The 26,304-nt window shown below is 37.3% G+C and overlaps 1 protein-coding gene across 3 annotated transcripts in view; it reads left to right on the top strand.

The window, feature by feature from the left end:
- The window catches only part of HHIP (hedgehog interacting protein), a 93,434-nt gene extending 69,736 nt beyond the window's left edge, over window positions 1-23,698 (top strand). The window contains exons 11-14 of one of the 3 annotated variants that reach the window (XM_082837833.1): window positions 887-968; window positions 14,957-15,105; window positions 18,673-18,797; window positions 19,620-23,698. In XM_082837833.1, coding sequence (XP_082693959.1) covers window positions 887-968; window positions 14,957-15,105; window positions 18,673-18,797; window positions 19,620-19,634 — 371 coding nt within the window. In that variant the 3' untranslated portion in view covers window positions 19,635-23,698. Of the gene's footprint in view, window positions 1-886; window positions 969-14,956; window positions 15,106-18,672 lie in introns of all 3 variants that reach the window. The other 2 variants (XM_082837832.1, XM_082837831.1) reach the window with 2 other exon arrangements.
- The last annotated feature ends 2,606 nt before the right edge of the window (window positions 23,699-26,304 follow it).

Raw genomic sequence — 26,304 nt, 5'->3', positions numbered from 1 at the left:
TAGGAGTTGGGGATACAGGAGCAGATAAAGAGATAACAATCTAAACTGTTTTCATGAAATTTACATCCTAAAGGAGGACAATAAAAAATTTTTTATAAAATATATTGTACATTAGTTGGTAATAAGTGCTTAGGAGGAAAATCTAGTTGTAAAGAGGGATAGAGATGGCTAGGAGTTGGGACAAGTGTACTTTTAAATAGAACAGTCAAGAAAGATGATATCTAAGCACAGCCCTGAAAGGGGAACAATGCATCTAGTGGTGGTCTACTGACAGGAGCCTGAGATAGGACCTGGGACAGATGCTGAGGTGGGAGGAGCCTGGGACACCAGGGGCCTGAGACAGGAGGCTGGGACAGGAACCTGCCTTGCATGTCCAAAGTCAGGAGGTGAGGCTAGAACCATTGCAGATGGGGTCAGAGCAGTAAGGGGGGGACATTGTAGGCCACTGTCAGGACTTACCTTTGCTGGGAGAGAGATTAGATGCCATTGGAGGGTACTGAAACAGAGGAGTGTGATCCAATTTATATGATCTAACTTGCCTTTTAAGGAATCCCTGCGACTGGTATGTTGAGAATAAACATAGAAGAATAAGAGTAGGAACAGGGAGATCAGTTAGGAGGCTGTTGCCATCTTCCAGGTGAGAGATTAATATCTGCTCGCACTGGAGTAATAGTGAGATGTGGGGAGAAGTGACCGGAATTTGGATGCACTCAGGCAAGTGATCTTCTGAGGATGTATGAATATATAATATATGTATATACATACACATACCTACATACGCATACATATATACATACGTATTATATATATATATAATAATCTGCTAGGCAAAAGAAGGTAAGGCTTTGTAATACTGTGAATTAACATTGTATTTCTCTCTTCATAGGTGAAGTTTACATTCTATCAAGTAGTAAAAGTATGACCCAGACTCACAATGGAAAACTCTACAAAATTGTAGATCCCAAAAGGTGAGGTTTTATTTAATATTCCGTTAAGTCAAGTAATATTCTCTCAGTTATTCCAGTGCATTCAAATTAGTGATGGAATCGCAATTAGCCCTCAACAAAGATGAACATTTCCGCCCTGCCCATCTGCTAAGTGCTCTCCTGAGGGACCCTCAGTTCCAGTCTCTGAGGCCTAGACTTGAACACCCTGAACTTTAAACTTTATTTCGATCACGTTCATGGCATCTTTGCTGTCCTCTGAAAGCAGCATTATATCTGTGGAATCAGGGTCCTCACTTAAATGTCCGAGGAGGACCCCGGTGTATGAGGCAGCGGCTTCCGCTCTCTTGTTGGAAGCAATAAACCCTCCTTTCCTTTCGAGAAAACCAGGAACATTCTGGCAGACCTTAGTATGCTTAGTATGACTTTTGTTAGGTAATCAGGATAAGTTATTTCGGCAGCTCAACACTGGAGCCTCATTTTATAATTGGATGCTCACAGCTTCTGTGACTAAACAAATGAAAACTGAAGAAATATTTTGTTATTTATTTCAGCAAAAGGAAGATGTGAACGTTTTAATCCTTTAGAGAATATAATTATCCATCTCCAGCTCTTCTCTACCCACCGACCCAACTTCAACACACACACAACTTTCAAATTATCTTGAGTCATCATTCGTCAGTTGTTAATTTCATGGATAAAATCAGAACTCTCAGAAGCTGCTAAAATTATATACTGTCAAATAGATATTAGCCATAATTTTAGAAACAATTATTATAGGACTTCAGTATCTTCACAAATACGACTACTGTGGAACGCCAGTAGTGGTCAGACCCTAGCTTTGCCGTGCTGTGAATTTCCAATTCTTTCTATGCTAACTTAGCTTCATGAGCCCATTTGAAAATTTAAATTTCAAGTCCCTTTTAGGAGAAAAAATTCCAATAATCTGCAAAGTTTATTAAGAGCATTCATTTAATTCCACTTTTAAAATATTTGTAGGTTATAAATTGTGTATGTTTTTCTGAAAAATTCACTGACTAACAAATGGAGATTCTTGTCCTTTTTCCATACCCTAAAACACTATCTTTCCTGAGAAAAATATAGGTTGACGTTGGTGCTGCAGAACAAAAAGAGACCAAAAACGATCTCTCTATGATAGAAGGCATCACATACACCCATCTATCACACAGTGATAATGACAGCTTTCCTTCCCTATTTAACAGTACACATTTTCTTTCACAGTAAGAGAAGTACCCATCTACACACTGTAAGGGTTCTTTTCTTCCTTGAGTGTGAAACCAGTGTCCTTTCCTTCTGTGAGAAGCAAAGTAATGAATGAAAAATAAAATAGACACTCTGGTGCTTGTTGAAGGTGGCAATATTAAGAACAAAAATCAAACCAGTGTTAATTCATAAAATAGCATTCTAACGATTCAGAATGAGGGCTACGATTTCACTCAGATCTATTGCCATTAGTTTCAACATAGCCATTGTTATTCCATTATATTTGTCAAAGTTGATGTGCTTTTGCAAGCTTTCTGGAAGTGTTATTAATTCTCACTGCTTCTCACAGAAATGTTTCTCTCTTCCTCTGGATTGTTTAGTCTGTTGGTGGTGAGTTGAGGTGAATTTTACACCTTCAGTCCATTATTAGTGTCTAATTACCAGGGCTGCCATGAGGGACCTTGGCTTTGTGATCATGGGGCCTCCTCTCGTAGGGTGGTCTCAGAGTGACATACCTGAAAGGCCTGACTTCTCATTATGGTGTCTGTTTCTGGTGAGTCGTGTCATGCGTGCGGCCAGGGTTAAGATGTGTGTTTGGTTTTCAGAAGGTGGGGGGATTAGCAGAGTCCCAGAGACACAGTACTTGTACACAGGCCCAGGCATACATTTCAAAATTAAACTGACTATAAGAAAACAAATGTTTTCATAAACATTTGTTGGGAGCCTCATGCTGTTTCGATTTGGAAGCCAACGTTTGTTATTATAGTAGTTCTCCCCAGATGAGTGGAAGTTCTATATAAGCAGACACTTTTTAGTATATGTGAACGGGATTATTTTGGAAACACGAGCTAATTACTAACCTAGCTGTGTTCAGGATGTCTGCTTCAGAGCACAACTGTTTTCCTAAAATGTTTGAGGGAGAAATTGAAGAAAGAGCCTCATCAACGGAAAAAAATTATACACAGACATTTCTTGTTACATCAAAAAACCTAACTCGAATTAAAATCTTAGATTAACTGTATTCTTGTGGAAGAGCCCCAGACTTGTCAGAATAATGTTTTCAGAATGAATTTCAAACATTCAGTTGACTCATGACTCTAAAAGAGAATAACTACAAATCATAAAATTTTTATATTCTGTATTGTGTATCATGGAAGTTACATTCCTATACACCGTAAGATTTAGGTTTTTTTCTCTTTTTTCCTACACACACACACTCACATATAAGAAAAATGAGGGAGTTTTGAAACGATATGTAATATTCTTTGGTCATTTTGACAAAGGTAGACGAGGTCCCAGCATTACCGGCTCAGTCTGTAAGGGCAATCTGGTCTCAGGCTATATGTTACATAATCATTTACATAAGTTTAAAATCATTTACGGTGGGCATCCTTCTCAGAAAAGGATGGCAAGATAACCTGTTATAAAAAAACAAATTCCATTGTTTGCAATCAAAAAAACAAAAATTCTATGAGAATACAACCAGCTTTCTCTATGGCTTCACTAGAACTCAGGAGTTTTTAAAGGAAAAGCAGAAAAGGGAGGAATTTTGCCTCCCTGTTAGAACAGGGATACCTTCAGAAGTGGAAGAGTCTCATTTCATGGCAGAGTGGAGTTAGAGGCGAATCAGTACAGTCACTCATTCAGCTTGCTGGGCCACTTTGCTGGGTCCCCCAAAGCCTCAAGTACTGGGTTCTGCATGCCCTGGTCTGGGATACTGCTTCAGCCAGCAGATGTCAAGGCATTGAGGACAAGAGCTGGACACTCATTTCAGTCTCACTTAGTAGAGCCATCTGAAGCCTGTCAAGATGAGGAAGTCTATCCTGGCAGGATAGGCAGTCAAACGGTCTTGTCTCTGAATCTTCCTTAGTGTGGACGCTGCATTGTGGCACCATACTGTGCTCCTTCGCCTTTGTCAGTAAAGTACAGGTCATCATTCTGCCTCTGCTACATTTCTGTAGAGCGCTGTGAAGATAATTAAATATTGTATTTAAAGCATATGCAATTCTTTAGTACCATTGGTGTTCATTCCATGCATTCAAGAATTATTTGCGGGTGATCTCTCAACTTTTGAGATAGTGTTAGTTTCAAAATTGAGGTCAAGGTGTCCACGGAGTTTTAAAGAGCCCTGAGTACCTAGTTTTCGAATATCCAAGTCATGTCTTAGAGGCTTGGTCTTTGTTAAATCTTTTCAGAATCACACAAACGCTCCTGAGGGATGGAGATGAAAGAATTCTAACAGAGTTTTGAACTTTCCAAGCTTTAGTTTTATTTTATAGAACACAAATATTTTCACACTATTGAAAAAGATTCTTTAATTTTTGTTTCAGATGGACTTAAACTAAATGACCTTTTCTGACCTGGAAATGTTTCCAGGGTTATTTCTCCAGGAGTTCGTAAAATAAAATCATTCTTAAACATGTCGATTTAATTCCTGTGTACCCAGTCTTACTCTATTTTAACACGTTGCTTATCTGTTAACCCCCTAAGTCACACAACCCAGTCCCTTAAGAGGTCTATAAATTAACAGTGCAAAGTCCCAGCTTCAGAGGTCATTTTGCAGAAATGTCCTGTCCCCAGACTCTTGTGTGACCAACATCAAAAACTGCCCTCCTGTCGCCTCCCTGCCCCTCCTGTGATGACCCCACTTACTGCTCTTTGTTTATTTATTTGTTTATTTAATATCTTCATCCTACTCCTTAGTCTACTGGATGCTGAAGTGTGCTTTTTTTTTTTTTTCTTCTCAAAAATCACTTCACGAGAGGAAATTGGTTCTGTTTATCCTTCGCAAATGTCTCAGGGAGCCGGCAGGCAGCTCTGCCATCCTAAAGAAAGCCATGCATAATGGAGAAGGTTTAGCCCAATAAGCCAGTCTAGTCCCAATTCATCAGTCAAAGTTTTATGCAAGTGGCCTCCCTAGGTTGATAAATCCCCACAGTGCCTGTTGACCCAGCTGCCAAGTCCTCTTGCTGCAGGCGGTGTTTTCATGGCCACCCTGACAGTAATACAAACTGTTTAGCAGCTCCATTGACCTTTCAGCTATTAACAGGGACACAGGCTCGACGAGGGACTAGTTTTCAAACATGACAGAATTTCTTAACACTAGAGGTCATGAACAAGTATATGTCCTATAAAAATTCATTCAGCATGGTGGATGTGAAGTCTAAAAGACAAGGAAGCATGGTCCACAGTTTTGCTATAATTTTTCCACATTTCCAATAACTAAAAAGAGTATACACTCAGGTGCCAGCTTATATTTTATTCTTAATATGCTATAGTTTACGTGGTAGTGCACAACATTTTTAGTGAACAGATCCTTCCTATGCTGTCAGATACCATCTGAAATTTTAAAGATATATTGCAAAAGAATGAGATAAGATCAAAGTCAAAACTTCTAATGAGCGGATGAGCGTGCGTACATAATATATGGTAATGGCCTAAGTGTAACTGGAATTTTATTCATATTTTACCAAGATTTGTGTGTTTCTGTATATACGCACACAAACACACTTAAACATACTCAGGTATTGCATACAAGGCTACGTAGAGCCATCGCCTATCTCAAAATATACACAAAATATGATACCATAATTTACGAAAAAATTTTCTCTAAACGCCCATGCTATTTTCAAAGTCTGTACTATAAAGCTTCTTATGTTTATATCCTATTTTCTGAAGATGTGACATATGACCGCAGCATTCAAGGGACTTTTCTGCTTTATACTAATTACAGTCTTTCTTAAATGATCAATTTTAAATGTTGAAATATCAGTTCCTAGAGTAATTGTACAGATTGCTATGAAAACTTGATTGATCTGCCACTGACAAATGGCATTTGTTAAAAAGGCATAAAATGGAGAATATGAATAATTAAAAATATATTCTTCAAAAAGAGCCTCATTTGTTAAGAGTCTCTTAAAAGCATTTCTTTTCAATACCCATGTTTCTCCCCCACCTGGGACAGTGGTGGAAATCTGATATTATTAGACCTTCTGAATATCTTCTACTTTTATTGCGACAGTGGATCATCAGATGTTACAGCTCTCGAGATAAAGGCAGATTTAATCTTGCATAAAACAGCCACACAAATTTGCAAAAAGATGGTTTCTAGAGGAAGATATACTTTTTAAAGAAAAAAAACTACCTTAGCATCATTTTTTTACTAATTCATTTTAGTTGAGCTAAAAAAAAATCTGTTGCTTAAATGACTCGTTTTTGTCAACATTGACAAGTGAATCAAAAGGTGTAACATCAAAATTTGTGAACGTGTCATCCTAATAGTCTTCAAAGAGAATTTAAACTGACATTTTTGTGCTATTTTAAGGGACAGAAAATCATTTCAAATTTTACTTCCCATTCAAAACATTTAGTGATATTTAAAATTTCTGCCTTCATAGAATACAAAATTAAAACACTAGTAGTCTACAGTTTTTTAAGTGGGAAAAAGATTTATTTTTTAGATGGCTGCTAAAAGAAAAATACTATATAGGCTTTAAGACTTTTGAATTATGTTGTAATCAAAGTGTTACTTAAAATGTCTATTTTCCCAGTCGCAGACATTTCTTATTTAGTGTCTAACATTTTTATCAATTATGGCTTATGAATCAAGTTTTTAAGTTAAAAAAAATTGGTTTTAGACGTAAAATTCTGAACAGAATGTGGTTCCTTCTTTATATTAGGAAGCAATGGCATTGGCTTTTTATTGTACCCTAATTTTTCAGTTTTTATTTTTCTATCATATCAAAGTACAGTTATACAAGATTAAGACATGAGATTGAATCAGTCTGCAGGTATCTTTGGCTTGTCTCCTGTGTTCAAGATATTGTATTATGTGCTATGGAGTGAGAATTTAGTCCTTTCCTCTAAGGAGCTTATTTTTATCTTAAATCAGGAGATTGCACACATTACCTAAAACATGAACAATATTATCTGAGATAAATATTGCCACTTTGGGACAACAAAATTATGCCAGAACATTGTACATTACAAGTTGCCAGATAACGGTCCAGAAGGTGATGGGTAAAACTCACCATGAGTTGGCTTCTTGGTCCAGTCTGTTTACCAGGGGGAACAAGGCCTCAGCCCGGCTGCTGTACAGGCAGAAGGCGCCTTCTCAGTTGACTGTTAAAATGAGAAATAAGTGCCCGCAATGAGTTTCCCTCCCCCAGGAGACATTCCTCCAGCTTTGCATGGCTCTCTGCAGGTTTCACTCCCTCCTGAGTTCAAAGCGTCACGTCCATCACCATTTTGGTTTTGTGTGCTTCAATCTCCCCTGAGCAAATCTCTCCTCCAGCTACTGCCGACTGCTCCCTGGGCTGCCCTCTCCCAAGGTACCAAGTTTTATTTTTGCTAGTGCTTTAGTTACGAAGTTGCATGGATCTCGAGGGGTCTGCCCCAACTCTATTTTTCCCATAAGCCTTATTTTTAGTATGCGATTTTGTAGAATACAAGATTTTTCGGGAACAAGTCCACTGAATTAAAGTGCAAATGCCTATTTTTCTAATAATTGTAGTGGACCCGTTTCTGAATTAAGGACATTGCAAACATAATACAAGAAACACCTAAGGCAATTTAATAAAATTGGACTTTGTCCTTTTTTCCCTAAAAGCAGACAACCTCATCATCCAGTTTCATTAGTCATTTCTCCTAGGTTTTCCTTTTAAGGAAATACATAACTTTTCATTTCCTAATCTTCGCCTGGAAATATATAAACTGAGGTAAGCTGATAAAGTTGAATGAAGGCGATCCACACACCCTTTTAGATACTTGTGTACAGTGGTAGTGATGTTTGGATAGGGAGATTAATAAGGCCTGAAACACAGGTGCCTAGCTCCCTTTTTCCTGAAAAGGACCAGTGGAGTAGAAAGCTGTGCTAGAAAAGAGTTCCATCCAGATTATCTGGAATTAGCTGTATGAAAGCTATTTCATATCTTCATCCATGTTCTGATCTTCTAAATTTGGGAATAGCAAGGTTGGCCCCGTCTCGTGAGGATAAAGTTTAATATGAAATTACTGGAAAGTGTAAGTGGCTTCATAATCTGCTTTCATTCTGGTTGCATCTTTAACCATAGAACAAAATTGAGCAGGTATTTGTGAAAGTTCTAATAATTTCATTAACACTAGGCGGTCCAACTCACAGCTCCACCAAGTTGCCACTACCTTTGTCCTCTTTGAGTTTAGCACCTACTCAATCCCAAACTGCCATATTAAAGCCAGTCGACAGTATTTCTGAGTGAGCACGTGCTCAGCATTTAAATCACAGACCTCAAAATGAAGGCAACCTTGGTCACAGAGAAAAGAGCTGAGGCCCAGCCGCACTGTTCAGCGCATTTCAGAACAGAGAAATGCAGCGGTTTGAGAAATAAGATAGAGCACTGCCTTTCCCATTCTAAATTTGAATTCTAGAAATATACAGTACAAATTTAAAATGCTTAATATGACCCATAATGTATACAAGTTCAGAGGTAGTCTTGAATTTGTTTTCTTTTCCTCCACTTTATATATGTTACTGAGGACATATGTAAAAAGATTTTTCGAAGCAGCTTACATATGATATAATGTCAAAGAAGGCATTCCTTAAGAATGAAATGAAAGCAAGTAGCTCTTAAAACGATTAATTTTTTGGTATATCTCAAATGGTACTTGAAAAATATTCTTAGGAAACGTGTGTTGCTATCTCTACAGCCACGAAGTCCTGTGAGACCGATATTGCGTGGTAACACAGAAGCAGATTCCATTTTCTCTGTTCTCCAACCTGGAATAGGATTGTATTATGAATGTATAAGATTCTTCAGAGCAAAACTGAATTTGTATGATGTATTATCGTTTTACCAGGTACTACAAAATGGTTATATGTAGTCGGAATCCAAAATTCTACTCCTCATGGGTAAACTGACCCTGAAAAGAGAACTGTCAACATGAGTAAGAAGCATTTAGTGAACACCCAGACTGAAGAAAATTATCCAGACTAAAAAAAAAAAAAAAAAAAAAAAGAGTAGTTTGTGTGTTGACCTTGGAGAAAGGCACTAAAATGAATAATTTAAAAGATGACATAGCACTACTGCACTAGTGCTCATTCCTATGCCTCAAGCTACACAAATGGGAGAAATTTCCCATTTTCTTACTTTTTTTGAGGCAAAAGTGCTGAGTAATGGTTTTAGGAACAATGAGTGGTTATGGGTTATGGCTTGTATATCGAATACTTACCGAGTGAGGAAATCCATGAAACCACAGAATCTGTGGTGGCACAGGAAGGCTGCCCCCTCGTGTAGAGGCCGTACTCCATCCAATCATAAGATCCCAGAATATTCTGTACTTGGAAGCTCCTGACCACACTTATTCATGGCCCCATTAACCACTTTCGGCTGGGCATGGCCCTAATTAAGAAAGGGGCCTCTCAGACTTGAACATGCATGGGAGTCACTTGACAAACTGAAGTGCAGATTCTGATTCTGTACGTCTGGGGAGGGCCTGAGAGTCTGCATTTCAGACGACCTCCTGCTGGGGCTGCTGCTCTGGGACCACACTGAGTGATGAGGATTTAGATTTATCAGTTTTTCTTACCTCATGACAATAGGAAAAAGCATGGAAGAAAAATCGTTTTGCAAAGGTTACAGTTGCAAGGGAACACTTTTCCATGTGTCCCAATGTGACTATGGATAAGGGAATTCCCTGGTGGTGCAGTGGTTAGGACTCCAAGCTCTCACTGCTGAGGGCCTGGGTTCAATCCCTGGTCAGGGAACGAAGATCCCACAAGACAAAAAAAAAAAAAAGAATAAGACAGTTCTTACATCACGTCCTTAATCACCTCAAGCAGACTGTTGTCTTTGAGAAGCTATAGAATTAGCACATCTTCTGAAATTTCCAATGACTCAGGATTTTTATAAAAGAGTATTACTAAAAAAAAAAAAAAAAAAAGGAGTATTACTCATGATCGATGTACCTTGTTTTACAATAACATGAATTTAAAGTCTGAACCCCTAACAAAAATTTCAGAATGAACCCCTTTACTTTTCATAAAGGACACAATAGATCGAGTTCTGTAACACTCACTCCAAAGATCAGGCCTGCTAAGACAGAATTTATCCCTGTGCTTCCACGCAAATGCACAGAAGACTTCTCATTTATTGATTGATTCATTCACTTACAAAGTATCATAAAATTAAAACCATTCTTTAATCCCACTACCCAGAGACATTCGCTGTTGGCCTTAGCTATTCACAAAAAGTCATCACAGTATAATGTGTGTTATAAATTACTCAGGCTTCTCAACTTCCTCCTTTATTTCAAGAAAGTATCTAAAGCTTTATGCTACTACACAGAACCAGCCAACGTAGGTTTCTAAGAGAATGTCTTATGTTTCTGAAAACAATGCTTATACGTTAAAAAATGTTGGGCAGTTTTCTACACTATCCCTTTAGTGCTTCATTATTTGTCATATATAAAGGGGTTAGAAAATGTGTTTTTCTAATTTAAATTAAGTTTGAGAACTATGGGGATAACTGTCAACAAATGGGCACCATATATTCTTTATTAAAAATCTGAATATCCTCTTGCGTAAGTTTTCTATTTTGAAAGCTATCTCAGACTTCATTCAGTAGACCTAAGAGTCCAAAAGTTTAAAAAGTAATTGTTTAAAAGGAGAGCAAGACCATTTAAGTAATTTTTATTAGGGCTACATTAAGATGCTCAATTTCCCAGTGTAATAAAAATAAGAATGAAAAATGAGTTCATCTATCACAAGTATATACCCTAGATTTTTGTTTAGATCCCATCTAGGTGTGTATATTTAGTAATTAGGAATATACAAGATGGTTTATTTCAAGGTGACAATAATAATAAAGTTCAAGTTTACCTGTTTTATTCCCTTTTCTTTCTCCTCATTCCATGTAAAGGAACCTTACTCTTTTCAATGGAAAGAAGAAATGTCCCTAGAACAAAGAATGAGTGGAGAGGAAAGAGATGGTTGGGATCACCAAAAATCTTTGTCAAACTTTAACAAATGTATTACTAGAAAAATGAATGTTGATATGTTGACTTAATTCCCAGCTGGAGGAGAAAGTAATCCCATCTCTTTATGTCATGCTTACTTCTTTGCCTGTTGTTTATTTATTATGATTATAATTAGTGTAAAAATGCTTTATTTAAAATGAATTTAACTATGCCTTGGAAGAATTTTGTAATACAATATTACAAATTTGTAATTTGTAATTACAAATACTTGTAATTAATACAAGTTAATTTAGCCAATAGAGAGAAATACAGTGAGTGTTTTTAGTTTTATGCTTATGATATAAAAGTATAGTGATTCGATTCTAATGATATCCCTCCCCTAAATAGTCCATATATTCCTAATATTGTCACTCAGTAGCATTTTAAAGAAACAAACACCCTTTTAAAATTCCACTCGTTTCATTCATTCAACAGATTTTTAAGAAGGATCTTCCATGTGCTGTACACTCTTCTGGGTCTTGGAAAGACACAAGAGAAGAGAGGGGAATATTTGGCTTCATGGAATTTATATTCCAGATTTGAAAAAAGTTTCTACTATATGCATTCAATTCAATAAACATTTATTGAATGCCTATGGTATTTTCCTACCTCCTATGACTATAAGTAGTTGAGGAGATAAAATACTTTGGTAGCTTAAATATCATCTTTCTATAACATCCCTCAATCCTAAATTAATTGCACCTTCATCTGTATTCCTGTGATACTTCATATGCACCTGTATCATAGCAAAGATCATACTGCCTTATACTTTTGTGTTTGCTTGTCTGTCTTCTCCACAGTGGTCTCCAAGAAGATTAGGACCCCGTTTTGTTTCTGTCTTATCCCCATGAAGAGCACAGTACCTGGCAGAGTCAATGACTAGACTTGAAGAGGATTGAATATATAGTTTTTGCCCTCAGAAAGCTTTTATTTCAATGGGGAAGGGAAAGGGGAAATAAGATTACTCATTCCTTAAGAGAAGTGAAGTCCTATAGGTGATGGCCTATGTTTTATGTACATTTTCATGTTCAAGGCTCCCCAATAGCATAACAGAGACAGAGAGAGGATTTATTTAACATGCTAAGTGAGGAATGTTGGTTGTCAACTTCATAAAAGAAAAAATAAATATTTTCCTAGGTAATTAAATAAAAATTTAAGGGCATCATAATGTTTATATATGACAGCCACACAGTTTTATATAAGCTAAACAAGCCCAAGCATGAAGCAGTGACATCCACCGATAGATAAGCATTTGCTCAAGCCTAGGCAAAAAAAAAAACAACTTATAATTCCCTCCATAACCTGAGTTTCCACACATTTGAATGTTTGGTGAAAATCAGACAAACTGTCTAATTGGAGGATCATCCAGGAAAAAAGGATCAGATACCCTGCCCTGAAGAACTGAAATTCCACAGAGAATCTCTGTTCGTCATACCCCCTTATCTGTTCCCAGTGTCGTCACACCCACCTTATCTGTTCCCAGTGCACATGAATCAATGTCCCTACACTTTGCCTCAAACAGGCAACATCTTCCCGTGGTAGTTGTTTGATCAAAGTCACCTACGTTCTTAATCCACATGGTGTCTTCTCCTCTTTATATTCATCTGCTCAGGCATGAACCGTATCATCAAGTAGCATGTGAGCTATGTGCCTGCCTTTTTTGCATTGCATATAACACGTAACATATTCTTGACACACTCTGATTCTGGGCCTCTTTTCTTGAATGAATCAGAAAGAGCGTGAACGAGTGAGTAACAAATAGAATTGGGTAAACAGAATCTCAGTTACCTGTAAAATGGAAACAATACCTGTTTACCGATTATCACTCAGTAAATGGTGGTGGCCCGTGACTCAGAAGAGCATCATGGCTACTGAGAAACTGCTCTCCTGATGGTCACAAATGCCACCATCGTCTCACAAACAAGATAAGAATTTTATATGAGGAAGAAATAGGCAGACTTGGGCTATTCAACAATAAGAAGGCCAAGGTAATGCCCTCACTTTCCTTGGCATATCTGTTTAACATCTTCACCTTATCACACTCTGCCATTACTCTCAGAAAGACTCCCTTGGGGGCACATAGGAAATACCTGATGGTGTGTTCTGAGTGAAAATATGGAATGCCTTAAGTACATTTCACATAAGCTGACCATTTCTAGATTTAAATAAGAGGTTGAATAGATTTAAGGGAGTTTTCTGAATTGTCACGTAAGTTGCAGAACAATACTTTTATTTCTTTCAGTTTTTATTTTATATTGGAGTATGGTTGATCAACAATGTTACGTTAGTTTCAGGTGTACCGCCAAGTGATTCAATTATGCATATACGTGTATCTATTTTTTTTCAAATTCTTTTCCCATTTAGGTTATCACAGCATATTGAGCAGAGTTCCCTGTGCTATACAGTAGGTCCTTGGTTATCTATTTCAAATATCATAGTGTGTCCATGTCAATCCCAAACAATGCTTTCAACAGAGAATGGGATCTTATTGGAGAGAGGAACTAAAGAAGTCATTAGATATTTTAAATATGGTTTTGAGTCATTGTAGAAACAGCCTGAGGCCAAGCTCCAAATTATTATCACTGTTCATATTGCTACAGGGGCATAACAAGATAACCTGTCTCTAGAAAACTGAGTCTGCAGGGCCTAATTATTTGCTTCTCTCGGAAAGCTATATCATTCACCTCTGTGGTGGTTCTGACCTATAATTATCACCTTCTTTGTTATGGTACTTAAGGACTCCCAACTGATTTGCCCATCCTCCTGGTGGTGATTTGACTGGTGATGAAGTGTTTACTTACATTCCTTCACTGAAAAGAGCTTTCTCACCACACTGAGGCACAGGTAGCAGTGACTGATAGCAAGGTACCACTGCACATTTTTTCCCAAAGATTAGGTAATGAGCAGGTGTGATCATGATTCCAGCGTGAAACAACTTGAAAGACACCCTCTTATTCAAAAACATTAAGAGCTATAACAACCATCTTCTGAAGGCATCTTGGTCCCTCTCTAAATGATGGCAATTGTAGAGCAATTAAAACAAAGTCTATGACTTTTAACATGACAGATAAGATGTTTTTGTTTGCTACTATTAGCATTCTTTTTCTTCATAGCGGGACAAAATCAAATTATAAAAATATATATGTATGTATATAAAATCTCTCTATGTAGATCATTCTTTGCATAAAGAGTTTAAACTTTGAGTCAGTAGTAAACACACACATGTGTTATGATGTCCTTTTAAGAACAGTCATTCTGGAAAAAGTATTTCAAAAGAAATGTAAAAATGAAATAAAAAATGATTCCCAAGCTTTTTAGGCTACAACTGTTCATTCTGATGAATGCCTTCAGCCTCGTGATGTTGCCAAATATGCCAATAACAAGTGAAACCTATCTCAGGTGCTATTCCTAAAAACTTTTGGCGTTTTGAGGGGAAAAAAAAAAAAGCTTTAAAATATCTATTCATCTTTATTTTTTAAATTGTAATTGCTAGGAATTCTTAGCTACCAAAATATTGATGTAACGTAATTACATTTTTAATCAATGAATTTTGATCATGATAAAGTTTCTTACCGTGTTTGATTTGTTCCCTTTGGTTCAAAACTGGTTAGTTTGTTTCCTCATGGGTGTGTATTTTCTCCTCTTAGAAAGTTGTCGACCTTTCTGTCTGAGTGGCGTAAAAGAAAGGTCTCTTTGGAAAGCAAGAGACGTGCTCTGCAAGCTACGAAATCACTAGATTTCATTCCAATATTGATTTGCAACCGAAATGCACTTTTGACGGTTGTCTTTTGATGCAGACCTCTGATGCCTGAGGAATGCAGGGCCACGGTCCAGCCTGCCCAGACCCTGACCTCTGAGTGCTGCCGGCTCTGTCGGAACGGCTACTGCGCGCCCACAGGAAAGTGCTGCTGCAGTCCAGGATGGGAAGGAGACTGGTGTAGAGTCGGTTAGTTTTCCTTCTGTTCCGGGGAGATTGGGCCTGCAAGAACTTAACGTTAGTTACTTCCTCTAGAATGACCTAGTGTTCAAAACTGTAGCCATTTACAATAGTAATGCTCAGTCTGTTTCTGAACTTGCACCTGAAATCGTTGCCATTTTCCTAATGGAAACAGTTCACGTATATGAGTTAATCATAAACATAATCGAGTTCTTTCACAGTCACACATGAAAACAGCCCAACTAGATCATCCCTGTGGACTCTCAGTCCTGGGTTTGAGCTTTCACACCAGCCAGTGACCTGGTGCTTGCAAAGCCCCTTTCTGAGTGCCAGCATTTTCCAGACACTCCGTAAAGACCCTCCCTAAATTTGCTGCTTGCTTTCTTGCTGCAGCGTGCTAAAAACAGGGGTTTTCAGTGGGTGTTTTTATAGAAAAGGGGAAAATGCAGTTATCTAGAGGCATATAATGAGATTTTTCCATTCTTTTTGCCACTGCCTTGTGGACCATCAGGTGGGTGTGCAGCTGCTCAGAGAGCAAATGAGATTCATTCCAAGGTTATTCTATCCTTTAACTTGTGACTTCTGCAGATACATGTAATCGCGTTTAAATTCTACTTGGTGTGAAGTAAGACAATTAGATTAATTTAGGTACCTAGAGTTTAAGATGTGTATACTGAAAGTATGTTTTCAACAACCGGCATATACATATTACTTGCAAAAGATTTTGATCTCTGCTATTTCAAATATTAAAGTATCTCTTGCCAAAGAAAATTCAAGTCCCATATTAATATTTAACAGTATCCTTAACTCATAAATGCCTTCTTTCTTTATTCTAAACATGTATTTGTTTCAAAAAATTATAACCATACCTCATTTACCTCAAATAAAGTAGACATTTAAAGTCACAGAGACAGTATCCATTTTAAGCTTAAATTGCTTCAGCACTAATAATATTACGTGATTGATATCATGGTTACATATCTAGGAAAAAGCTATCATAACTGAAACTCAACAGAAATTAAGTAATTACATTATTTTTTAAAAATGCTTACATTCTATTGACCCATTCTGTCTCATTTTTCATTAGTTGGCCAAAAAATGAGAATCAGTGTTTAAATGCAATAATATTCTAATTCCTGATGATAGATCTTCCTTCTGCTTCCTTCTATGCTTGACAATATCTACTCTCTCTGCTTTTACGGGGTGTCCATTCTGTCTTATTCCTTACTTATATTTTACCTAACCTTTTAAGTCACCTCAAGTCATCAGATAACAAATATTTATTGAATGCCTGCTAGTAAAGTATGTTAAACTGAGGGTAAACATAATTTTGAATCTAGGCAGCTTAATACGTACCATAATAGATATTAATAATGATATATGATATAAATGAAAGTTTATAAGCAGGGGTCCCCAACCTCCGGGCCACAGACTGGTACCGGTACCGGTCTGTGGCCTGTTAGGAACCAGGCCACACAGTAGGAGGTGAGCAGCGGGTGAGCAAGTGACGCTTCCTCTGTATTTACAGCCGCTCCCCATCGCTCGTATTACTGCCTGAGCTCCACCTCCTGTCAGATCAGCGGCAGCATTAGATTCACATAGGAGCGTGAACCCTACTGTGAGCTGCGCATGTGAGGGATCTAGGTTGCGCGCTCCTTATGAGAATCTAATGCCTGATGATCTGAGGTGGGGCTGAGGGGGTGATGCTAGCGCTGGGGAGTGGCTGCAAATACAGAGTATCATCAGCAGAGAGGTCTGACTGCACAGAGTCCATAATAAATCAATTGCTTGCAGACTCATATCAAAACCCTATCAGTGAGTGGCAAGTGAAAACAAGCTCAGGGTTCCCACTGATTCTGCATGATGGTGAGTTGTATAATTATTTCATTATGTATTACAATGTAATAATAATAGAAATAAAGTGCACAATAAATGTAAGGCACTTGAATCATCCCGAAAACATCCCCAACCCACCCCACCCCCGGTCTGTGGAGAAATTGCCTTCCACGAAACTGGTCCCTGGTGCCAAAAAGGTTGGGACGGCTGTCATAAAGTACTTTAATCTTTCCACTAAATCAAGTAAATACTTTGAATATATAAGAGAAACCAGAACCATTTTATTAAAGTAATATATTTGTGGTATTTTTGACCCAAGTAAGAACTTTTGACCCAAGTAAGAACTTTATTCATATACTCACAGAGTTTGCTCATCTCCCACAAATTTAAAAGACTATTTTGGTCTATTTTCTCCCTGTTCTTTCTTTCCCATATATCAGCCACAGACCCCTGGATTTTGATTAACGCCCTGGAAAAGGTTAAAATAACTCTGTCCCCTAAAAGTATAAGGACATGTATTCAAGGAATTTGATTCTGTCTACGGTGGCTGCACACCTCAGATTCATCCTATCAGTAAGAGACAATTAAGTTATATACCCGATTTTATGCTCCATCTCATTTTAGCAATAAATCTTTACGTTCCCTACCTATATTATAGTGGTAAACATTCTTCTCTGAAGCAATCCTGCTCTGTAGAGCAGCCCTGTAAAGGATTGCTCAGAACGTCTTTCTCTGGGCAACTGCACTGACCCCAAGAAGGGGCTTCAGGGTGTAATCAGAAAGGGGCATATGCACCACATCCCCTGGGAACAAGGAAAGGGAGGAATCCAAGGGAATCCACGTGGCGGATCCTCCCTCCAACCAAAATCAAAAACTGACCATTTCTTTTCTTTTTTTTTAAACTCTAGTGTTTTTTTTTTTAATTAATTAATTTACATATTTATTTTTGGCTGCATTGGATCTTCGCTGCTGCAGGCGGGCCCTCTCCAGTTGCGGCAAGCGGGGGTCACTCCCTGCCGCGGTGCACAGGCCTCCCATCTCGGTGGCCTCTCCCGTTGTGGAGCACAGGCCCCAGGCACGCAGGCCTCAGCAGTTGTGGCACGTGGGCTTAGCAGCTGTGGCTCGCAGGCGCCAGAGTGCAGACTCAGCAGCCGTGGCGCACGGGCCCAGCTGCTCCGCAGCATGTGGGATCCTCCCGGACCAGGGCTCGAACCCATGCCCCCTGCATTGGCAGGGGGATTCTTAACCACTGCACCACAAGGGAAGCCCAAAAAACTGCCCATTTCTTGATGTTACATTGGTGATGCTCTAGCCACTGGGCGTTTCTCTCTGGCCGCGCCCTTCCCACTGTGAGGTCCTACCCCAGAGGGACGGAAACAGAGCGGTACTTGGCAGGCCCTGTGTTGCAGATGCCCTAGGGAAGCAGAGGTTTTAAAGAACTGAAATCCTCGTTTTACATAAAGTCAGTTCTGCAAGGGATTGAAATTGTTTCCCATGATCTGGACGATCCCCTTCTCTGGAAATGTCTCCCACTGTCTGTTGCGTTCTGGCCCCCAAATAACTAGAAGTCTGAAAGCCTTCTTCCTTTGTACTTATTAACTTTGGGATCATTTTGGGACTGGCTTCCCCCTCCTTTCCCTCCGTTCCCTTACTCGTCAGATATCTATTGGCCTCATACTCGGTGCTGTTTCCAACTTACAGAATGGAGTGTGATTTTATTGCTTTTTTTTTTTCTCCCAGCGAAATGTGAGCCAGCGTGTCGCCACGGCGGTGTCTGTGTTAGACCCAACAAGTGCCTCTGTAAAAAAGGATATCTTGGTCCTCAGTGTGAACAAGTGGACAGAAACCTCCGCAGAGAGACCAGGGCAGGTATTCTTGATCAGATCATTGACATGACATCTTATTTGCTGGATCTAACAAGTTACATTGTATAGTTTCTGGGACTGTTTGACTATTCCTTTCCAATGGGCATTTATTTTTTATCCTGTCATTAAAAAGAACGACTGTTATCCTGCTACACACTCCTGTGATTTCATTTTCTTTGATTAATTTAAAAGTCATTTCCAGAATTGTGCAGACCCTGTGTGTGTATATAGGCACGTTTGTTCACATATGCACATATGCACACACACTCACAACCCCCGTGAGTGTGGTTGCGTAACAGATGGGTTTTTTAAATATATATTTCCTTGTGCGGAGTAATTTCCCCAGAAATTCCATTGTAAATTGATAGCAGAATTTTTATGTCACCAGAAGAGATTATTTGCCTTCCCGGGAATTTTCTGTCTGTAATCACTAAAGTCAACTTCAATGGAGTTTTAAAACATTACTGTGCAATCTGATGGATTGAATTTTAAAAGGCCATATTTTTATATTAAAGGACTATAATATGAGAGAATGTTTCAGAGCTTCCTGATGAATTTATAAGAGGGCAACTTGATATAAAATTGTAATCTTCGGTTTTATCAATGTATCCAATTGCAGAAAGTTAACGCACTTACCTCTTTATTGGCAGAGAAATCTGGTTACTCTAGCTTAATTTCAAGATTGTTTTCAAATTAAATCATAATGGCAAAGTCTAAAACCAATCTTCCTAAAAGGTCTGCTTTTATTGTATAGTTTATTTAACAATAGGCACTGGGTTTGTGTTACATATTTATATTTTTTATTTTATTTTTATAATATAGACATCACCTAGATGAAACACCTTTACCCTGTCCTGTAAAATACTAAAGTTACATTTTTCACCAACTTAATTGGAAAGAAGGGGAGTGAGAAAGCAAACAGTCTTTAATGTGCTGAGGATCTAATCTAGCAATGTATCCTTGTGCCAACATGTAATCATTACCGACGGATGAAAAAGCAAGAAAACAGCCACACCTTATAAAATTCCAGCATTAAACATTTGTAAAGTGCTTTTCACCATAGCAAGACTGTCAGAGTATATGTGATGAGAATGTTGCAGGTTTCACACTGAATCGCCTCACTGGAAAAGAGTTCACTCATTTTTAACAAATCTTGCCTGTGTAAGCTGTCACTTGTACCAATTTTTAATATGATCATTCTTGCCAAATATGACTTTTAATGTATACGTTCCTTCGGAACTCAGTGAAAATCCTCTCTGGTTCATTTATGAATAAATTTCCTGTAAATGTTCTGTTCGGGTTTTTCAAGAAATGCCACTTTCTAACTTAAACTGTAAAAAGTCTGGTACACGTTTTTCTTCATGGTTTTTGAGACAATCCTGCCACGTTTGGATTATAACAAAATTATCAGGCCTCTTTGCCCCACTGAGAAAACATCGACTCATGACATGTGGGCACCTACTATAGGTTGCCCTTCTCTAAACATCTGCTCCTCCAGAATCTAAATTGTAGAGTAGGACAGATTATACGGCACAGACTGACTCCCCAAACCCGCTCCTTACCTTTACGAAAAGGAGCCTCAATTTCAAAAAGAAACAAAATCTTGTAACTAATATTTGTCTATTGTTTTAAAGTGAGAGATCTGCAAATAAAGCACAGTGAGAAACCACAACACAGAAAGGTTGGTTAAGGGCTCCGCTCTTGTCTTCCATATACGATTACTTAAGTTTCAAGTGACCTCATGCCCAATGGAAATGGGTTGACAAATCTTGGTGCAGTGCTTAGTGAACAATAGCCTGCATTAAAAAGTGCATATGCATAATTTTGCACAATTTAGATTTCAATTGACAGTCTATTCAAAGAAGTCTCAGGATTAAATGAGCATGGAGACCAAATTGCCCTCTTACCCCAGAAAAGGGGTGGTCCCTTCTAGTCACACGAACACTTCATTGGCCCAACAGTGTGACAAATCTTGCAGTGAACCCTGTACTAGCCCACATCTGTAGGTTAATAGCAGTCTTTTGTCCTCTTTGCTTTCTCTTCGTAGCCCTTTTACTGAATTCCATCACAGAAAGTTTTACAATTAAAAAAAAAAAAGTCCTGACAACGATTTTTGTAAATGGACCTTAACCATCTCATCGTCTCTTATTCAACGTGGGTGACATTCACAAAATGTGAACTTCTTGTGAGGGAGCCAGCTGTCTAAATCTGTCAAATTGTGCAGTTTTATTACACATTCTCCTGTACATAGTTTCACTGAAAACAATAAGGATACTGCTATATATTCAGCCAAATCTGAAAACGCTCAGCATTTCTTCTTACATCTTTAATCTTTCCATCTTTTCCAAAAGAGTCTTTCCAAAAGAAATGGTGTTCTATTGCCATTTGTTCTTCTATTTAAAAATATCTAGATTAAATTGATCAGACCCAGCTTTTTTTATACAGCCCTTTCACAAGTGAAAGAGTTTCAAATGACTTAGAAAAACATATGTACCCCAGGTATCATTGCCTTTTCTATTGTGAGTCATTAGAATAACAGATCAAAATCTTTGAAAAAGAAAATCACAAGATCCAGGGATATCAGACCCCAGCAAAGACAGTCATTGGAGTCATTTCTCTCTGTTCTTAGGAGAGAAGTAAATAGCAATGGCTAATTAATAGCTACCTTTTAAAAACTCAGTGGTCATTTCAAAACATCTTTTGACCTTTCCTTTCAAGTAGATTTTTTAAATATGTGACTGGAGAACGATCTTAAATAATTCATTTTGAGAGGCAAGTAAGAATTGGTTAAAAAGTATGAGTTAGGGAAAAATGATTGTTTCATCACACGAATGGTAACATCTACTCGGTTCAAAAAGCACATAATCAAAATGGAAGAAAATGTCCTTGGTATGGATACAAATGTGTGAGATAAAGATAAAATAAAGAAACAGAAAAATGTAGATTATTATCCCTTTTTCCATTCTAGAGCTTAAGCTTTGGGTATCAATTTAATGTGAAAGGCTGTTACGGTAGTTATAAAGAGTTGGGAAAAAACTTTCTGCTACTGCTTCTGCCAAACTCTTGTTCTGATTAATAGAACTTTGTTTTCTTGCTAGTTATTTAAGGTAATGAGAAGATAACTGAATAGGCACATCATTAAAGTGGAAAGAAGGGAAGATTTAAGAAACTTGAGTGATGATAAAAAGTGCTTCCATTCATACCTTTCTTCTTGGAATTTCCTTTCAATGTGGCTATTGTAAAATATATCTTTTATTTTATCACAAAGAACACTCAGAAGTTTTCTCAGGTTAACAGACTATCTCGTAAAGAAAGAGCAAAGAAACCTACCTACACATGCAACATATACATACAACCTAAATAGAAAATCATTCTCTTTTTCATTTACATACTTCAGAGCAGTCACTTCTTCTCTATTTATTTCTTTGAAAATAATTACATGATAACATACTAATAATTTTTAACATTTTTGTGATGTTGTTTTTATCTCCAAATCATAAACTATACAAGAAGCTTACTAGGTTTAGGACTTAAGGTTAGATGCTACATCTAGGGACTTTTAAAGAACACATTAATTTAAACTTTTATTAGTCTAACTTTTTTAGCTTGGAAACATAAAAGAGAAACCAAACCTACACTTTTAAGAGGAAACTAAGGTGTATCATAGGCATTTGTAGTTGGCTGATCAATAAGTTAGAGTTTCTGGATGTCTCTATAGAACGTTATCTGAGATATCTATCTTTCTTTTTCTCTGTTTCTCTGTCTTTTTGCCTCCCCACCCCCATGTACCCCTCTTCCTCTTAACAGCTCTCTTCTCTATTTCTATTGGTTCTGACTAAACAGACATGTCTTCAGTACACCCATAATGAAGATACCCTGGGGCAGGTTGCTATTGATTTTGCTGGCTATGATCTTTTCTTTATTTTTCTGAAAACACCTTCTCCTAGTACCACATTTGCTCAGATGCTATATCATAAAGAACAGTAGACAAATATGAACATACTAGACTGACCTATTCATATTGTTGAAAGAAGTAACAAAAAGCGTAAATGACTCCCAGCCTGGATGTCCCAGCTCAGCTGGGGTTCCATCTTGGATGCTGAAAAGAGTATCCCCAGTCAAGATCACAAGTTAACAGTAGGGAAAGTCAGTAGCTATTTCCTATTCAAGCAACCACCATCTCAGTGGAGTCTATTTTAAATAAGATTATCCGAAATTGATGAGGAAAAAATAAGTAGTTCCTCAATGGAAACTTCAGAATCTTCTTTCCCCACCCTTGAGCCTTGAACTTGCAGAGAACTCAGACCAAAGTTCCATGCCCAGAAAATGTACCTATTTCTTTATTACCCACAGGAAGTTAGTGGGCCTGTTACTGTGACTGCTGGCAATACGTTTAGAAAGTTCTCCATTAGAATATCCTAAAGAAATAGATGTTTGCTCTCTTACTTTCTTTCTCATCATCACACCAACACAAATCAGTCATACCTCTAATAATTAATATAATGACAAAGAAAGTGGGAAACCTAAGAACAGAAGCATTTTGATATTAAAAACAAAACCGTAAAACCTGCCAAACACTAGTCCTAGCCAACTTCAACACTTCTTTCCCTTAAATAGCTACTCATATATAAGTTTTGAAAATTGTCTTAAAAGAACTATTTCAGGGAGTATGATGTACTCATGAGAGTGTAAGAAGGTGTTGTGTTGTTTTCTTCTCAATCATAGTTGTTGTTTCCCTAGAGGCTATGAAGAGATTTACTCACTTATCAGGTTAGCTCTTTTCTTCAATTCTTCATTAAGTGAGAGCCCAAGATACACCCATCATTTACCTTGCTTTCTTTTGTTTAGGTCATCTATAACTTGGTTGAAAAAAAAATAAAAAATAAATAATGATCCCTTGTATTAACATAAAGCCTTAGGCCTAAATCTTATCACTGCTTTTTTAAACCAGAATACAGAGAGACATACCGGGGGAAAAAAAAAAAAAGGTACCAACTCAACATGAATTCTAAAGTTACATCTCATGTATATCACAAACACAGACCTCACATTTCAGTCAGGATTTTTTTTTTGCATATGTAGATTCTGTATTACTTAAAATACATATGTAAGCAAATTAACAAACATGTTTGGTGAGTTATCTCAATTGACTATAATCTTTTAAGTTAAAAAAACATTTTTAGCACATAGGATAGAAAAAATGGAACATTAACAGTGATGGGAAATTCATAATGGCTAAATAGAAAATACGCTTCGTCTCCACAGTTAGAAACTAATTGTTGTACGTTTCCCTTTGCACTAAAAATTAACTAGCCAGAAGTTTCCATTCACGTGAACACCGTGTGATCAGATTTGGTAGTCTGTGCCCCAAATGTACGTTGGATATTTCTTTACTTCATGTTCTTAAAATCAGAAGCATGACTTTCATAGAATAAATTAGGAGTTCATGTACTGTAGAACCCAATACTATTAACACATTAATACATTCTGTTCATAATACTATTATTGAGAAATCGAACTGACAACCTTATAAGATATCAGGTATTTCCCACATCTCATATATTCATAGGACATTTTTGGACGTGCATCTCACCAAGAACCATGTGGTAACAAGATAAATGATACTGAGGTACTAAGGAATTTTTGGAGCTTAATTCGCTAGGACATGCTAAAGAAGACTATTTAAAAGAAACCCATCTAATTAAAATGAAAAAATTATCAAATCATTATAATTAAGAAGCAGAAAACAAATCAGCACAGAAACCCCTGTGTCTTTCCTGGCTTTATCTGTGATTAATTTTATCCAGTTTTAAAGTATGGTTAACTTTTTCATTCTTCTAACACGTTTTGCTTTTCCTAGTTGTTCATTTTCCTTTAGATCGTTGACAGTTTGGGCAATTTGTCCATAACCTTATTCACAGAGGATACCTTGCTTGGATTTCTATTAATAAGAAGCACAAGTAATTAAAGCAGGTACACGTTTAAGGGAGCAGAGTTAATATATGTACTAGTTGGAATTTCTGTAAATGTTCTTCTGAAAAGTAACATGCAAAGTCATTGGCTCAGATAATCCTTCTAAATTTGAATTAATCTTACTTACTTAACCAAGTTATTATAATATTCAGTACTCTTTGCTTGATCTATTATTCAGCCATCCATCCATTCAATAATTCAACAAAGATTTATTGAAGTGCCCAGCACGGTTATGTACTACGGAAAAGGCAAGGATGTTTATAATGGGGGATTGTGAGCCCCATGGGTATGATGAACACATTTGAAGCAAAAGATAATAATCACACCCATCCAGCTCCGATTCAGTTTAACATCAAAATCCAGCAATAATAGTACAGATGGCCTAAAGTACATCTGTGTGTATCTGTATGTGTGCACACACCCATGTATATATATTTATCTATCTGTACAAACACTACATATGTATACACACTATCTATGTAATATATAATATATGTATAATGCATATAAATTCTAACAAGTGTATTTGTGTTATCTTTAAAATAGAACAATTGTATCTTGAAGTGATAAATGCAGAGAATTGGTTTTTATTGTTGATCTGTGGATTTAATGATTTTTAGGTGAAAAGGATGTTTAAGTGTATAATTTCTTTTCTTAATTTAATATATTTATGTAAATGCATGCCTGAAATTTGGTTAGATTGGCTGTGTTTTGTGTCCTTTAACATGATCAAATGTATTAAACTTTATCTTATGACCTGATGTACATGTGCTATTTTAAAATTTTTTTATTTTGGAATTTTTTTAAGTTTTCCCTAAGTATCCATACTGACTATATAAACACTAATTTTTAAATATTCCGTACCCAAACTACTTGTTCAAAATATTCTTGCCTTTTGTCATTTTTCATGTTCTAATTTTTTAATTTACTCCCCAAAATACAGGCCAATGTTAAGGGTCAGTTTCACTGTGTACAAATATTGACTTAAATTTATTCTAAGTTGTAAATGACTTAAATCTGATCCTTTCAAGTAAGTAAGAATTAATAAGTGAAGAATGCAAAAGAGCGGTTGAGAGTCCTAAGTGCCCACATTGAAGGAAAGAAGCACGTAGAAGGGGAGAGACATGAAAAAAGTGATTGCAGATACCATACAACCTGGTTGACCTTGCCTTTTTGCTTCCAGTTAACTGTATCAAGAGTATTTGTACAAGGTCAACTATGCTGTTTTGAACATGAATTTTAAATCTGCCAACATTCTTTAGAAGAGCAAAATGCTTTCATCTAGATCTCCTCCCTTCCTGAACAAATATGTCTCTTTGACTCATTGAGAGGAAAAGCTGTTTCCCTAGAAGAGATAATTGTTCTAAGACAATAAAACGTGTTACAGATGCTTATTCACAGAGTCCCTAAACTCAGGTTCCTCTCTGGAGTGTTAAGTTAGGCAAAGTGACACCATGAAAAGTGTCCCTTAGCACATTCCTCAATGGCCCAGGAAGCAACAAAGGTCTCTCTCCCTCAGTGACTGCCTTTCCAG

This window comes from Leucopleurus acutus, assembly GCF_964270905.1.
Source record: "Leucopleurus acutus genome assembly, chromosome: 4".
Taxonomy (NCBI): Eukaryota; Metazoa; Chordata; class Mammalia; order Artiodactyla; family Delphinidae; genus Leucopleurus; species Leucopleurus acutus.
This window is presented reverse-complemented; position numbering and strand designations above follow the sequence as displayed.